Source organism: Aulonocara stuartgranti, assembly GCF_965226115.1.
Source record: "Aulonocara stuartgranti genome assembly, chromosome: 10".
In the NCBI taxonomy this organism is placed as follows: Eukaryota; Metazoa; Chordata; class Actinopteri; order Cichliformes; family Cichlidae; genus Aulonocara; species Aulonocara stuartgranti.
Genome location: NC_138946.1, coordinates 24,633,048 through 24,647,900, shown reverse-complemented (window position 1 = coordinate 24,647,900; position 14,853 = coordinate 24,633,048). Strand labels below are relative to the sequence as shown.

The 14,853-nt window shown below is 40.7% G+C and overlaps 2 protein-coding genes and 1 long non-coding RNA gene across 4 annotated transcripts; 1 reads left to right on the top strand and 2 right to left on the bottom strand.

Moving 5' to 3' along the window:
• The first annotated feature begins 1,900 nt into the window (after positions 1–1,900).
• tmem88a (transmembrane protein 88 a) lies at positions 1,901–5,587 on the top strand. Of its 2 annotated transcripts, XM_082547911.1 has the most exons (3): positions 1,901–2,380; positions 3,332–3,657; positions 4,074–5,586. In XM_082547911.1, the coding sequence occupies exons 2-3, from the start codon at positions 3,349–3,351 to the stop codon at positions 4,359–4,361; spliced, it is 597 nt and encodes a 198-aa protein (XP_082404037.1). In that variant the 5' UTR covers positions 1,901–2,380; positions 3,332–3,348; the 3' UTR covers positions 4,362–5,586. The 2 variants fall into 2 exon arrangements, with proteins under 2 accessions (XP_082404037.1, XP_082404038.1); XM_082547912.1 differs by lacking the exon at positions 1,901–2,380 and having other exon boundaries at positions 3,334–3,657; positions 4,074–5,587.
• A 246-nt stretch (positions 5,588–5,833) lies between these two features.
• Positions 5,834–11,562, bottom strand: pcolcea (procollagen C-endopeptidase enhancer a). Its single transcript, XM_082547813.1, has 9 exons — positions 11,280–11,562; positions 8,925–9,033; positions 8,579–8,837; positions 7,389–7,513; positions 7,152–7,288; positions 6,758–7,059; positions 6,592–6,669; positions 6,336–6,506; positions 5,834–6,193 (listed from the first exon to the last, which is right to left on the bottom strand). The coding sequence occupies exons 1-9, from the start codon at positions 11,366–11,368 to the stop codon at positions 6,063–6,065; spliced, it is 1,401 nt and encodes a 466-aa protein (XP_082403939.1). The 5' UTR covers positions 11,369–11,562; the 3' UTR covers positions 5,834–6,062.
• Positions 11,563–12,594: 1,032 nt separating this feature from the next.
• On the bottom strand, positions 12,595–14,744 carry LOC309715193. The gene is made up of 3 exons (XR_014279165.1): positions 13,840–14,744; positions 12,906–13,016; positions 12,595–12,823 (listed from the first exon to the last, which is right to left on the bottom strand). It is a non-coding gene; the product is annotated as an uncharacterized lncRNA (long non-coding RNA).
• Positions 14,745–14,853: the final 109 nt, after the last annotated feature.

Sequence of the window (14,853 nt, the reverse complement as noted above, 5' to 3'; positions counted from 1 at the left end):
CTTTTAGCTGATGGGTAAGCTACAGCCTCTATTTGCATTCTATGAGAAAATCTTAAAAAGAGCTTTGCCCGCCCACATTTGTAGATGGCTCGGCAAGCTGCTTTGCAACCCAACTCCATTCTAGTGTGGAGGTACAGAAGTTTATAAGCATTTAAAAACACGACTTATTTTATATGGTATCGTTTTCTAAGAAAGTGAGACTGAACTGCATGCAACTTGCTTCTGTCTGAATCTTTTATTAATTTGAATAAAAATTAGTTTTACAGGAGAATAAAACCTCGTGTTATTGGTGATGCAATTCCCCCTTTTTTTCTAGAACCAGTACATCAAAATTTCCATTTTCTAAAAATTCAAATAATCTCACTATGCACCATCCATTATCCATTAATTACTAAATCCCACTATCATTCCTGTCAAACTCAGTATTAATTAAAAAGTGTTAGCTATCAAGCCAAACTAACAAATGCTGAAACAAAGGATAATATTTTTTATTTTCATTTTAGTTTTCCAAGTTCACAAAATTGTTTCACTTTTGAAGGCATATCTGTGCAACAATGAGGTCTTGTGGTCCTGAAGGATCTGATCCAGCGTTTAAATGTGCCAGCTGCACTTCTGTCAGTCTGCTTATGGCCACTGAGTGGCTCCACTGGACACTGTGCTTCCCTCAGAGTTGATGCTGAGGGAGGCGAGCACACAGCTCGTTTATTTTTCCCTCCAACACTTTCCTGATACCATCTTGTCAAAGCTACAAGCTGCAGCTGCTCTCGAGTTCAGCAGGAAAGTAATTCAAATGTAGCAATAAGTCAACTAAGTCATACAGTAAAACAATGAAGTCAGTGCCTAAAGTGACCAAAAGAAGTAACGCTACATATTGCTTATACAATGATAATGAACCAAAATAATATAACAGATGTAGACTTGCATGAAACTGTTTGAAAACAGGCGCCACACGCAATGAGAGTGTCATTCTTTCTGTCTCACGGGTATGAGATTGCCAGACCTGTGCACATCACAGTGTCGAGCGTGGACACAGCAGCGGATATCCCGGATCCAAGGACAGGAAGACTGGTCTTCCTCTACCAGCCCTCTCATACACTCACATGCACATGCAAACAACACACACTGTGGCACTGCTAATGGCAAAAACACTGGTTGACCCCCGTCACCTTCTCTGTTCCTCATCCCCTCTTTCTATTTTAAACCCACAGATTAAACGCCAAGAGTTCTTTGATCAGTCTCATTCTCTTTGGGTAATTTACAGATCTGCCCCTTGTTAAAAAAAGAAATAAACAAAGATGTCTACGGTGAGCTTTTTAAAAAAAAGATAATAAAATTAGACTTCATATCAAAATACTAATTTCACCCTTTGATCTGAGCCCCTCTGGCTTCTTATCAGTCCCATGATAGCCTCTTTCCCCACCTCTAAATTAGCAAGTGTTCCCCCGCTTCCTCGTTTCCTTATGTTTTCTGAAAGAGCAGATCTGTTTTTCATCACAGGGTCAAAGGCCAAACCCCTGTCACTCCCGCACTGGGAAGAAACCTTATGTAAGTCTGTCTGTGCCTTAAACATCTTACTTCAGGCTATATTGCCAAGTGGTTGAATTGAGCTCTCAGTGAAAATGTAAATATAGCAAGTCTTCTGTCAGACTCTCAGTTTGACTTCTCCCAGAATGGGTTCAAATTTATTTATTTTTTCTCTTTTGGCTTGAAAAGCGATACAAAATGAGCTGTTTTGGATTTTGAACAGGACCTTATTGGGACTTGACAGTGAAGAAAAAGCTCAGTGAAGGTGTAAAGTGTTGCAGACTGGGCTGCATATAACTCCTCTAATCCATCCAAATAAACACTCTTCCTCCCTCCCCCTTCCTCTCAGGGGTTATCATATATAAACCCCTCCACTGCACCTCTGCCCAACAAACCTAACATCAGCCTTTAACACAGCCCAGCCTTCTTTCTGTGCATTCGAGGCAACACAGGATACAGGCTCACTGGCTCGGATCTCAAAACTGGAGTCAGAGTGAAAATCTTAAAAAGGGAAGGAAAAGCATGTCAGGGAAGGAAGCCAGTAGGAAAGCACAATTTGCCACCAGCCTGTAGAGCTTTTTTCTCCCCGCCTCTGTGACATCTCTAAAGTCCAAACTGCTGACAGATTCCTGATTCTTCTTCTTATTATTATTATTATTAGCTTGTATAATTAGCCCTGAGCACAGAAGAAGACTTAGCCGAGAGGTAGAAACTCCACCTTTACTTGGATATACGTTCGAAATCTGGATTTTTAGTCGGAGAAGACGCACATCAGGAGGAAATTCTTGAAATTCTCTTCATCTGCTGGTGCCACTACTGAGCTGCACCGGGGAAGGTCATCAGGTTTATAACGCAAGTAAGTATGACAGGATCCATCCTTTACTTTTGCTTTCCTTTCTTTTTTCTTTTTTTCAAAAATAAACAAAACAGCTCATTTTATTTGAATGTGTACACACTAAATCAGTGCCATTCAGTAGGGTTCATTTTGATCTGGAAGCAAACAGCCTATTTTCTCCAGTGTCTCCAAAAGGCCATCCCAGATCGAAGGAACTGTTAAAATGTTGTGTAAGCCGTTAATATGTTTTTTTAATACTCAAAAAGCCCTTTTAATCTATGTGATAGTTGTTACTCAAGTTGTACTCTTTGACTGCCATATAATGCACAATAATCTAGTTTTAGAAGAGATATTTTTTAATGATCTTAACACCTAACTGGACAGTCGATTGGAGGGTGAGGTTGAAATGCCAAAGTGAAAGATTTCACACTGGTGAATACCAGCAGCTGTCAGTGCAGCACAGATCAGAGGGAAGTAGTGTTAGTGCTCCTCTTTATCGCGTGGAAACACTTGAATGAATTGAAATGTAGGAATTAAAAGCTCACACCCAGCATTTCATGAATAAAATTGTGACATTGTTCTGACACTTCGGTGAGTAGTGGAATTTTTTCAAACTTTTCCAGATGCTCCTGGCTCATTGTTTTGGGAGGGGGTTGGAGGTGGAGTCAGGGAAGTTAATTTCCTTGCACTTACAACTGTGCAGTTATCTCATGGTGACTTTCCATATCTTTCGCCATAATATTTCAGGGAGCTATTGCATAATATGGTTTAACATTCTGTAACTTTCCATCTTTGTAGCGGTCAGACTGAATCAGAATCAGAGCATGCAGGGAGAGGGAAGGTTTTTAACAGACAATCAAAGACCCAAGATGAGATCGATAACGTCGGGATTAAAACAAAGTCATGCTGATCCAGGTTGTTTTGTGGATTGTCTAGCTGCATGAATGACTCGTGTGTGGTTTTTTTATGCAGAAAAGACCACAAAGAAGATGAGCCTCTCACGGACCGGGACGCTGGAGAAGACAATGTCTGAGCAAGCCCGCTCCGAAGCACGGTTCTCCTCCAGATTGGGGTCAGGGGTCGTGGTGCCGCCTCCTTACTCTCACAGAGGGAGCGAAGCCGCTGACCCCCCTGTGGAGTTGAGGGGCTCTCTGGACTGCTGGGCGTGCTCCGTGCTGGTCACTGCACAGAATATGATCATCGCTCTGATCAATTTCAGTCTGGCCAGCATCTTGTTCGGCATCATTCTCACCCCTGCGCTGACCATGATCATATTCGGCTTTCTCTGCCACTCCACAGTAAATGCATATATATATTTATATAATTATCTTGGATTTAATGAAAGAAAATGCTGTTTTAAAAGATTGAAAGAAAGGGGTTAAAACTAGATTCTACTGGTAATCACAGTTTATCAAACCAACCACTGGAGTTGCACCTCCTGATGTCGATTTTTAATCAAACTCTTATGTTGGAATGCCAAAGAAAAGAAAGGAATTCCTTTATTTCCGGAGATTTGACGCTGTTTTCTCAGCTGTTTCTGGAGCCTCCCAGAGCTCATTTACTAAGCTGCTCTAGGTCACTGTGAGACTTAGGCCCTCACAAACAGCACACTGCATGCTGACCGTGTTGTACATCACTAGTGTGAGCACCTTAAATACACAAACACTTCTTAGAGTTAGTGCTGATGATGTGCTGCTCATCCCTTCTCCTTCAGGTGCAGCCCCATGGAACATCACTATACTGTTCAGACCTGCTGGACGACACAGCCTGCATAGCCCTGCTGGTGGTGGGCTTTCTGCTGCTCACCCCTCTGCTGGTCTTGGCGCTGGCGGCTTACTGCCGTCTGGCCCGACACCTCCAGCTGGGCCTGTGCTTCATCCCCTACAGCCGGGCTGTGTACAAGAACCTGCCCACCCAACGCAATCAGAAGCAAGGTCCGGGGAGCTGCTTTAGTCAACAGGATGCAATGGAGAGACAGGGGAAGGGTAGCATCTGGGTGTAGATGAGAGGAGTGGAGAGGAGGATTATATATGATTATATTATCAAGTTTCCTGCTTTATAACGAAATCTACTTTTATATGTCCTTTTTCTGTAGCCATTGTAAAAATCCATCACATTTAATCATTCATATTCATTGTTTAAGAGTCACAATTGCGTTTTGAATACAGTTTCAATGTATTTAATTTCTTTTCTTTTCTTTTATACAGTAAAGTTATTTTTAAAAAAAAAAAGTGTCACTCAGCTTTTTTTTTTTTTTTACACAAAAGAAAACCTGCCCTGATAGCTCAGTTAACTCAGTGACATATACTTTTGGCCAGATGCAGGAAAAACTCATGACACGAGCTACATAAAATATAGCATGGGCCAGATGTGGCTCAAAGGGTATGACCTGAGACTGACTTAGGATACGGCACGTGTCTGGGGTCATAAGGTAGACCCGTGGCTTAGTTGAGGCAGCTAGACTGCATCTCAGCCTCATTAGTCAAAGCCAAAGGTAGCCCAAAGAAAATTACAAATGTGGGCCAAATGCTGAACATGGTGAAGGAGGACATGCAGAGTGTTGGTGTGGCAGAAGAGGATGCTAGGGATGAAACTGAAGATAAAATTGAAGAATGAGGAGAAGACTGGGTAGTAGATCTAATGGACAAACTGCCATCAACAACCCACATAACAAGCTGCTGGAAAGCAAAGAGGGCATATGGGGATGTCAGCTTTTTCACAGGTGAGTCTGTTACACTGGACTTCTCACTTAGACATAAAAAGCCACATCCCTGCTGTGTGACTGATGGTAGGAGTACTCTGTTATTTTTCTTTCTGTTATTTCTACAACTTGTGATGCCCTGGTATAGCCGTGTGAAACACATTTATACTAATAAACTTCAGTAATAATTAAAAAAGCAAGGTTTCCAATTATAATTCCGTACTAAAAGTACAGAACATTTTTTGGTTGCACTCTAGTTATATGAGGTCAGAACAGGAATTTGTAGAAACCTTTTTGAAAAACGTGACATCTTGATTTAGACTCTTTGACCAAAGACTTTAGACTTTATCACCTCTTGAGATTTTTAATAGGAACCACGGATCTCAAATATAAGGTCAGTCTGCCAGACCCTGGCCCTAGAAGTATTCAGTGGTTCAGATGGTTTTGCAAGCTACAAAAACGGCAGAGAAAAAGTGAGCAATTCCATTTCCTTTGTTAATAAAATTGAGGAATTTCTTGATATATCTTTCGAAAATTGACTTTGTCATTCCTGGCTTCAGAATCTTCGAATAAAAAAATATTGAAAAAAAAATGAAGGTAAACTGGTCTCTGTGTTTATGAATGACAATACATTTTCTTCATCTAGAGCCATGATTATCCGATTCATAATGTGCAGGTTGCTCTTACTTTTTAAATCCACAAGGTGGAGTCAGAGACATCATTCTAATATTAAGTGTCACAGTTGATACACACACACAAAGTAGCCAGTCAGATAAAATGAAAGAGATATAAAACCTTTATTCAGTTATAAATTACAAACATAAGGTTTGGCAGAGTTTTGAATAAGACATTACAATTGCCTTCCTTTTAATTATTTTGCGGTACAACACTGAAGTTATGTATTCCTGTATAACATATATATAGTGCTTTGAAAGAGCTGCATTTCACATTAAAATGTCTAGATTTGTGTTTCCATTTTCTGGTCTGGACGGGTATTTGAGGTTAACAGGGTTGTTGGCTGATATTCATTAACAATTTGTGGTGTGGGGCTTTGTAGAGAGCTGTGAATGCACCGGGTTCCAGGGTACCTTGTCCCTGTTCATTCACCTGACCCATGATGATGTAGTTGACACCTGTGAGAATGAAAAAAAAAACGAAACCCAAAAAACCCCACAAACATTAAGATTAAATGAGGTTATGTTTGTTGAGTTAAAGACGATACTGCTGATCTCCGGCACCTGGATAATACGAATTAAAAAATAAGCAACAACCCACCTTTGCGGAACAGCGGGCACTTCTTGCACTGCGACATCAGCTTAACTGACATGGTCTCTCCAACTTGTGTTATGGTTAGCCGGCCTGCTTTGTAGGCCTTGATGAGGGACACAGTAATCTGAATAGCACCTCGGGGCCTCGGGGCCACAGAGGTCACCTTCCCGGTTAATACTGGAAAAAAGGTGGGGTCAGTCAGAACGCAACATCTGATTGATAATGCATGTGTGTGTATATATGTCAACAGCAGGAAACTTACCAAATTCACTGGCACAGAAACTAGTCTTGATTGTTCCATTTCTTTTACAGGCTTTGGCACAGAGTGGATTTTGAGGCACTAATAAGAAAATAGTGAAAAAGAAATAATATGTTTTTAGTGATACTAGTTGTTAACTTTTTTATTTTTATTTTGTACATTTACCTACCAGGCCTCTTTCCATTTGGCTTTGCATTACGGTCTCTAGTGGGCTTGACTGGTTTGGGGCTCGGAGTGGACCTAGGGACAGGAGCTGGCACATATTTGGTGGTTGTTTCTATCGGGGTAGAAGGATGTGCAGGTTTGACAGAAGGTACTGGAGGACTGTATCTTGTAGTCTGTCCTGAGTTGACTGTTGGTATCTGAGAACCACGTGCGATGCTGGTAAAGTGGGCGAGGAACCCATCAGACGTCACACTGAGGTCTGACACAAACTGGACCAGTAGCACATTTCCGCTGGTAACAATAGGTCTAGGAACGAGACAGGAAAAAGGATGAGGTGTAAAATTAGAAATGGCTATTTTAAAACGACTTTAAAGGCTTCAGAAATTTCTGTCACTCACTCTGGGACCTGATCGCCACAGTATTTTCCAATCAGACGTGAGTCATCCCTCTCTCCGCCATTAAAGAATGCCACATAGTCAAAGCGACAATAAGCGTCATCCTCCACGGCAAACTTATCAAAATTCACGTGGATCACCTGGTATCCAAAGAGACACAAGTATAAAGATTCAATTAATCAAAGTAAGGAACTTTGGACTATACAGTGGCTGCACACTGCGAGTCAGCTTGCCACTGACCATATTGGGCTCCACAGTGATCAGCCAGGAGCAGCTTGTTCCTGGTTCGTATTTTTTGTCGGGCCAGTTGGGTGTCTTGATCTCTCCCTGGGCTTTTGTCATCCTCCCCCCACAGAACTGTTCGTCTGAAACAAGCCGTAAACACTCCATTAGGGTGCTAAATGAAGAGACTTGTAAATTTTTCTTAAAGCTGTCTGCACCATTAATATCAAATAAGACATTTCACATTTATAACAAAGATATCAATTTCAACATTTTGAGCTGTTATTAATAATCTAGCCTGTTGGCTGGAACACTTTTTAAAACACATTGTGCAAGCTCAGGGGTGTAGCATCATACTTTGGCCTCTATTCCGGCCCCCCTTCTACTATTATTACACAATTTCTGATGAGCCCCCAGGGTACTGCTGGAGGTCGCTGGTGCAGCATGACTCAGGGTCACATTTGAAGCATATTATTGAAGCTTAATTATAAGCTCTTCCAAACAAAAAAGAAACGTCTGAAGACTAATCTCAGGCTTGATACTCAACATCTATCTGCTGAATCCAGACTGTCGATGGTTCTGCCTCCTGTTACTTTTAATGATATGTTTCAGATCATTTGCCAGAGGTTACTTTAATTACCAGTAATAATTTGCTATTGAAGGTTTTAATGCAAAGAAATTCACTACTTATTATTCTGCTCCCTTACAACAGTACTGTGAAAGCTGGATGAGGTGGGAAACTTCCTGTTTTCTTTAACACTGTAAACACTTCATTCCTAAACTATGAAAGCTGCACTTGCCAATCGTTTTAAAGAATATAGTCATTTTTAATAGTTTAAATCCAAAACAGGCTTAATCTGGGATTTATAAAAATTTTAGGAGTCATAAATGTTGTTAAACTAATGTGTATTGAGAACCTCTGCAGTGCTTTCAAATGTTTTATTATTATTGTTATTATTATTACTTTGGTTTTAGGTTTGCCACCACTTAAAGCTGAGCAGGCAAGAGGCCAAGAAGAAGAGGAGATTAACTATTTAATTAAGCTTAACTTTAATTTAAGGCAAAATTACCTCATTAGAAATTGTGGTCATGGATACGAAGTCCAAAAATATATGCTACATTCAGGCACTGGGATTATTTGGGAATGCATACATGGCATTATAATGAAAAACACAAAAACAAAACAGCTTCATCATGTGACCACATACCAGATACGTAGGGTTTGACTGCACTGAAATAGGCCAGAAATCCTCGACTCTGCGTCTCGTCATCAGTCACCATCTCCAGCATCATCATGTTTGTGGTTGAAATGAGCGCTCCAGGTCGGAAAGTTCCACAAAAGCGACCCAGTTTTTGCACCAAGTTGGAATGTCCATTGTAAACATCCAGATAGTCGTAGCGGCATTGTGAGTCAGCCTCGAGGTCAAAAATGCGAAAGGAGAGCGTTATCACGTTTCCCTCTGGGACCTGGAAAGCATCGAGATCACATGAGTCAGACACAGAAAGCTTGGAAAAGCTGGAGAACTCAGGCTTGGGGAAGGGAGAGTGACTCACAGTGATGCGCCAGGCACATTTGCTGTTTGGTTTGTAGAAGCTTGGGAACCCTTCACTTCCAACAAAGCCTGATTCAGCAACCATGTCTCCTCCGCAGTAGAACACAGGCCTGTGGTAAAGGAGTCAGTGAGAAATGGGAATCTCAAGCAGAGTCCTAAAAGGACTAACATCCTCTAGTTGTCTCTCTAAATGAACTCTTGGCTGTTGTGGTTGTTGTTGTGGGAATTTACTGGAAGAAATTAGTGTAAGAAGATGGAAATTTTCATTATATGATGATTTAATCGCAGGGTGCAGATGTTGCTACATGTATTCTTGCAATGTTTTTCTTAATTAAAGTCTGCTGCTTAATTGACACTAAAACAGGGAAAGAATGAAAAAAACAACAATAATCACACTTCAATCAAGTTGGAGTCAGCACTTGAGCTCTGTAACAGGATCATAATTAAGTTAAGATGACTTCTTTTGACAGACCCTTGTTTACTCTATATCAGTCATTTATAAAGCCTATAAATCGATTTATAGTCTTAGCTTGGCTGTACCTCAGGAAATAGAGCCAGAGACTGTATATAAAACATGGCTGTGGCTTTCTGCTCTTAAGACAGAAGCCAGCGCAGAAGTACTTTGCATTCTTTTTAAAGTCCAGCAAGAGGAAAATCTTGTGATTGCAAAAAGACTTCTGATTAAATGGTTATACGTGTGGGTTTACATAGCGATTTTCTTTTGTCAATTATCGTCCCCATAGGAATCTGAACTTTTGATTGATTGAAGTCATTAGCCTTTTGCTAATGTTGAAGCTTCACAGCTGGACTTCCATTACCAATAGGAGACGCCAAGGTCCACTAATCTAAAGGTTGGTGGTTTCATTCGCAGATCTTATAGCCACATGTTGAATAGCATTTTAGTAAGATAAATTGCTCCCAAATTACCTGTCATTATTTGTGTGTTTTAAATAGACTTGTACCTATAGTTTGCTTTTCTATTCAATTTGAGCACTCAAAGGGCTTTCTTATACAAGCCTCATCTACCCAGTCACACAACTGCCTTTTTCTTAGTCCATTTATACAGTAAAAGATTTTCAAACTTAACAGAGTTTGAACTAACCAGCCATGGTTTGAGTTTGGGCTAGCATAACTAATGTAAACTGGTTATCATGTTTGTGTCTTTTGATCCCCAATGTGTTCCTTGGACAAAACAACACTTTACATGAACAAGAAAGAGGTGGGTATTTCCTTCTTCTTGCTAGTTAACATTATCTGTTATCTTTGGTGTTGGAAACTATCTAAGTTGTTGTAACTAGTTTACCCACGAGGTAAGATTTGTAATGCTTGTTAAATAGAGATGTTCTTGCATTTGTGCAATGTGCGTATTTACATCAAATAACTGTTTGACTCAGACTGACTTTGATATTGTGTGCAGCTAACAGAGGCTAACTAGCTAAATTTAATAGGGGTTAGAGACAATACCATCACAGTGGTTGTACATATTAATTTTTAATTTGTATTTTTTTAAACTTGAGTGCTTTGGTAGTCCATAACTATGTAGTGACTAGTCAGTAGCTTGAAGTAAAGAGTTGAATAATTGTAGGCCAGTGAAAAGTACTGGGGATTTTACAGCTGACGCTCAGGTTTTGGACACTTTGTCAAAATGTACTTTCCAGGAAGAAAAATGTCCTATTTTGGCAAGGATACATTTGTAAAACTAGGAGCCACTGAAAAAATGTCAGTTATTATGAAGTCATTTCTGTTAAGGGATATTTTACAGTTAGTGGTGTAGAGAGTTTTGGAGAGTTCAAGTTTTTAAGAAATATAAAACATCTTTCAATCATGCCTCATTTTAGAGGAAGTAAACAAATTGTAAGGAGGCAAAAACAGCAACGTGGACAACCAAAATTAGAAAACTAAAATTAGATTGAAACATAACGTTGTTGTTTTCCCAGACTAGGACTCAGACAGCAGAACCCCAGCAAAGTCAGACAGCTGCTGATTACAGCCTAAATGCACAGAATCAGAGCCAAGTTTCTCTGATTCAACCCCACAGGCAGAGCTGAAAGCATTAACATCTGTGGCACCTCAGCCTTTGCAAACTCAGTGCGCCACACATCATGAGCCCAAAACCAACAGGACAGCTCTGTGCCCAATTAAACAGTCAGCTGGAAAGAATGTACAGAAGCAGGACTGAATTAAAATGTCATAGTAAAGATCATTTCAAAGAGCCTTTTTATCCTGGTTGATATTTGTTAAAATAAACAAAAGTATCTTCACCTCACATATCTGCATATGAGGATCAGAGTGAATTTCAAGAAGAACCTTTCTTTTGCAGGTTCTCGATCACAAATGGTTTAAAATGCAACCTCACCTGGTGAAATTTGTCTGTTGGGCCTTTGTCCATCCCAAACTCAGAGACAAGACCAAGGAGAGACCCCAGATATGGCTCATTGGCTTCATGATGCTGCGTACAAAAAGCAAACCAGACTATTTGCAGAAAAGGAAGATGGTAACAGGAGGCAAGAGGTGAAAGACAGAGGAGGAGGAAGTGGAGGAGAAGGAGGAGGAGGAGGCTCGGAATGGGCGGAGAGAATGAATGAGTAGGGGGGCAAGAATGGACGAAGAGATGGACAATAAGGATGAAAGGGCTAAAGTTGCAAAAAATAACCATGAGGGGGGGGATGACGTGAGTGGCGAGGGACGGAGGAGAAGGCTTTAATTTGAGCCAGATGTTTCTTCCAGAGTAAGTCTGGTCTCAGTCTCAGTGAGCATCTAGGAAGGAGGAGCAAAGGGCTCCAGTATCAGAAGTCTGGAAAGTTTTGTTTCTGGATGTTTCTGGACCTTTAAATGCCTAAAAGTTCAGGAAAAATGAACTCCAGCTTGCGTCTGACTCCTGATTACAGAGAGGGCACAGGTAGAGGCAAAGCCTGAGGCTGTATGGGCTGTACGTGCACAGGAAGGCCCGTAAATCTTTACATTCCACAGCATGATGTGAGACCTTTAATTTGCAAAACAGAATGTTTTTCTTTAAAAAAAATAGCCTTAGTTGAATGAAAAATACATGTGGGAGTCAAAATAAGCTCTAATAGGAATGATAATAAACCTGATGCTCTTATTTCCCTAAGCCCCAGGAGCTCCTTTGGCTCCATTGACTCAAGGACTGTTTATTTGCCACCAAGGCAAGAATAACACTTGAGAGGAGGGAGTATCCTTTCTCTGTTGAGATTCAGTAATGAGCCAACTCTTTCGCCTGCGTTATTGAGGCCTGTGGAGGGTACGCTGATGTAAAATGATAAATTTTTATGGACTACAAAGGTGGACATCTTGATCAAACTGTGAGGGAAAAGGTCCAGACAGTCTGTAAAATCACAAAGATATTTCCACAAAGAAGTTTTTTTTCTTTTCTCTTCTTTCTTTTTTTATGTTTAGTAAGATTTTATAGTTCAGATCTCATTGTGGCGTTCCAGATTGCTTGAAAGAGGTTTTGTGCCACATGCTTTCCAAACTTTTGACAGATTTGGTGCTTGTCTGTTTTGCAGTTAGAGAAATGAGCATTCCCCAGTTGTGCTGTGTTGTGTTTGTGTTTAACCCCAAAGACTCTGATAAGAGTCAGCGGGGGAAGGAATGCAAAGGCGCACAGGAGTCTGCTGGTGGTGGTGGTGGGTGGGGTGGGGGGTGGGGGGGTGGAGTGTACGACGTCTGCACAACCATGCAGCCGCTGCCAATATGTGTGGGAGTAACAGTGACCTTTAAGCCGTAATCCGAGGCAAGAGTGTAGGTTTCTGCTGTAACTCCTGAAAGAGTCCTCCAAGCTGGCCCCACATTCCTGCTGGGGAGTCAAGAGGGAACAGCAGCGGGGGAGGAGATGACTTGTAGTGAACGGATGGCTGAGGCAAAAGAGGAGGGGTGCGCTGACTGAGAAAAATGGAAAACAAACTTAAAACAGTTTGACAGCGAGACAGTCCCAGAAAAGTGAAAAGTTGTTTTTGGTACGCACCCTGGAGTTAGGTCACGTCCATGCCTCCTCCCTGAGCCAGCACATTACTGTTATTACATCCACACATTTCCTTTTGCAAGCTGTTAATCTCTCTCCCTCTCTTTTTAAACTCTGAAACACAATTTAACGTGACACTGCGCTTCAGAGGTGAGGAAAAAAAAAACCAAAACCAGAATGCGTGCAGTTGTGTGAATCCATCTGTAAAGGTGATGGATCCAAACTGATGATTTTAAAGCAACTGTGGAGCCATCTGTTCTGTTTAAATATGGTTCCTCACAAATTCACTCCACACATTTTTTTTTAACAAAAGAAGAAAAAAACATTCCTCAAATCATGTGGTGCGTTGCAGTAAGGACCAACTCTCATAGGATCTCAGTGATAACTAGATGGAAGCACATGCAGAGGTGACTTGGAATGACTGTGTCCTGCTTTGTCTGAGTTTGTCACTTTTCAGGAGGGAAGTCGTTGAGGCATAATAGCCTTTTTCCTGGATGCACTTCATTGTGCGTTTTATGGGGAAAATAAGATATTCCAGTGAATGAGCCAAAAAGCTCACAGCAATAACAGGATGTCTCACTAAAGTCAGATCTAACGGCAACTCAAATGTCACACCTAATACTTGACTTCCCTCACATTTTATGGTAGCTGCTCAGGAGACATCATTATTTGCCAGTAAGTCCGAGTCATGGTAATGACAGTATTCAGCTAGAAAGTTAATTCCTTTCACATGCATGCTTTTTCCCTTATGCTGCAGTGGCAGACATGTGGTTTACAGAAATAAAAAGCACAAGTTAGACAGATTAGAAAATAGCTAACTATATCCATCTGTAGAAATGAGTTCAAATAATAAACACCATCAAAACAAAAACAAGACGCTTGCATGAGGAAACATCTGAAAAGAAAACTCTAAGTGCGCAAATAGAGCAGTGGTTACCCTCACAGATTTCGATGTAGCTGGTTGCATGCAGAGGTGATATAAACGAAGTGTTGCAAGCCAGCATCTATGCTTTTGCATGCTGGCAAGTAGTTTAGTGTGAGTAATTTCAGTCTGTAGTGTACGTGAAGTAATGTTGTAGAGGACAGGGCGACACCCAGCGGTGAAAACGTGAAGCTACATCTTGGGTGCAGTGTTATTTCTTATCGCCGCCCTCACAAATAGATGGTGAAGTCGTGTAACAACAATGGTCTATCCCCCCTCTTTCTGTTTCATCATCTTCGGAGTGATAGCAGCTCATTTTCTGTTTCTTCGTCCAAGTTGTTCCATTTGAAGCGTGTGCAGTCGTTCATTTAGCCACTCTGTCAGAAAGCCTGTTTTGCGCTGACGAAGCAATTGGAAAGAGTCAGCGCCATGATAATAATGTGCAAAATGAAGCTTTGCTTTTATGTGCTTAATTTAGAGCTAGCGCTTGCTGGAGAGCTTTCTTCTTCTTCTTTTATTACATATGTGGGCTAGGAAATTCATATTTAGTGAACCGATAGCAAGAAATATGACCGCTTTAGCTACTCTTCAAAATAAAAGCCACCGGAAACGACGATGATAACGTTTTGGTTTTTTGATTGAGCATTTATTAGAATTAAGTAGAAAATTCGAGAATAAAGGTAAAATACTGCTTGATCTTGGAATAAAATTGTCGGCAATAAGATAAAATTGTTAATTTTCGATACTTACTTGGTTACCAGATGCTAAAAGAGAAAATATCTATCTGTTACCTGACACAAAAAGTAGTACATTCTCACAAATTGTGGCTTTACTATTAAAATTTCTATTTATGTTCTCAAAATTTCAACTTTAATTATTGTATTTTTAAAAATATGATCCTAATACTCCTTCATAGGTTTCCCTGGTTCCAAAACCCTAATTAGATATTGGCAGGTTGTTAGAAGTTTTTAGAGAGCAACCCCCCCCCCCCCCAATCCCATTCTGCGATGTACATGAGTGTCTCAGCCA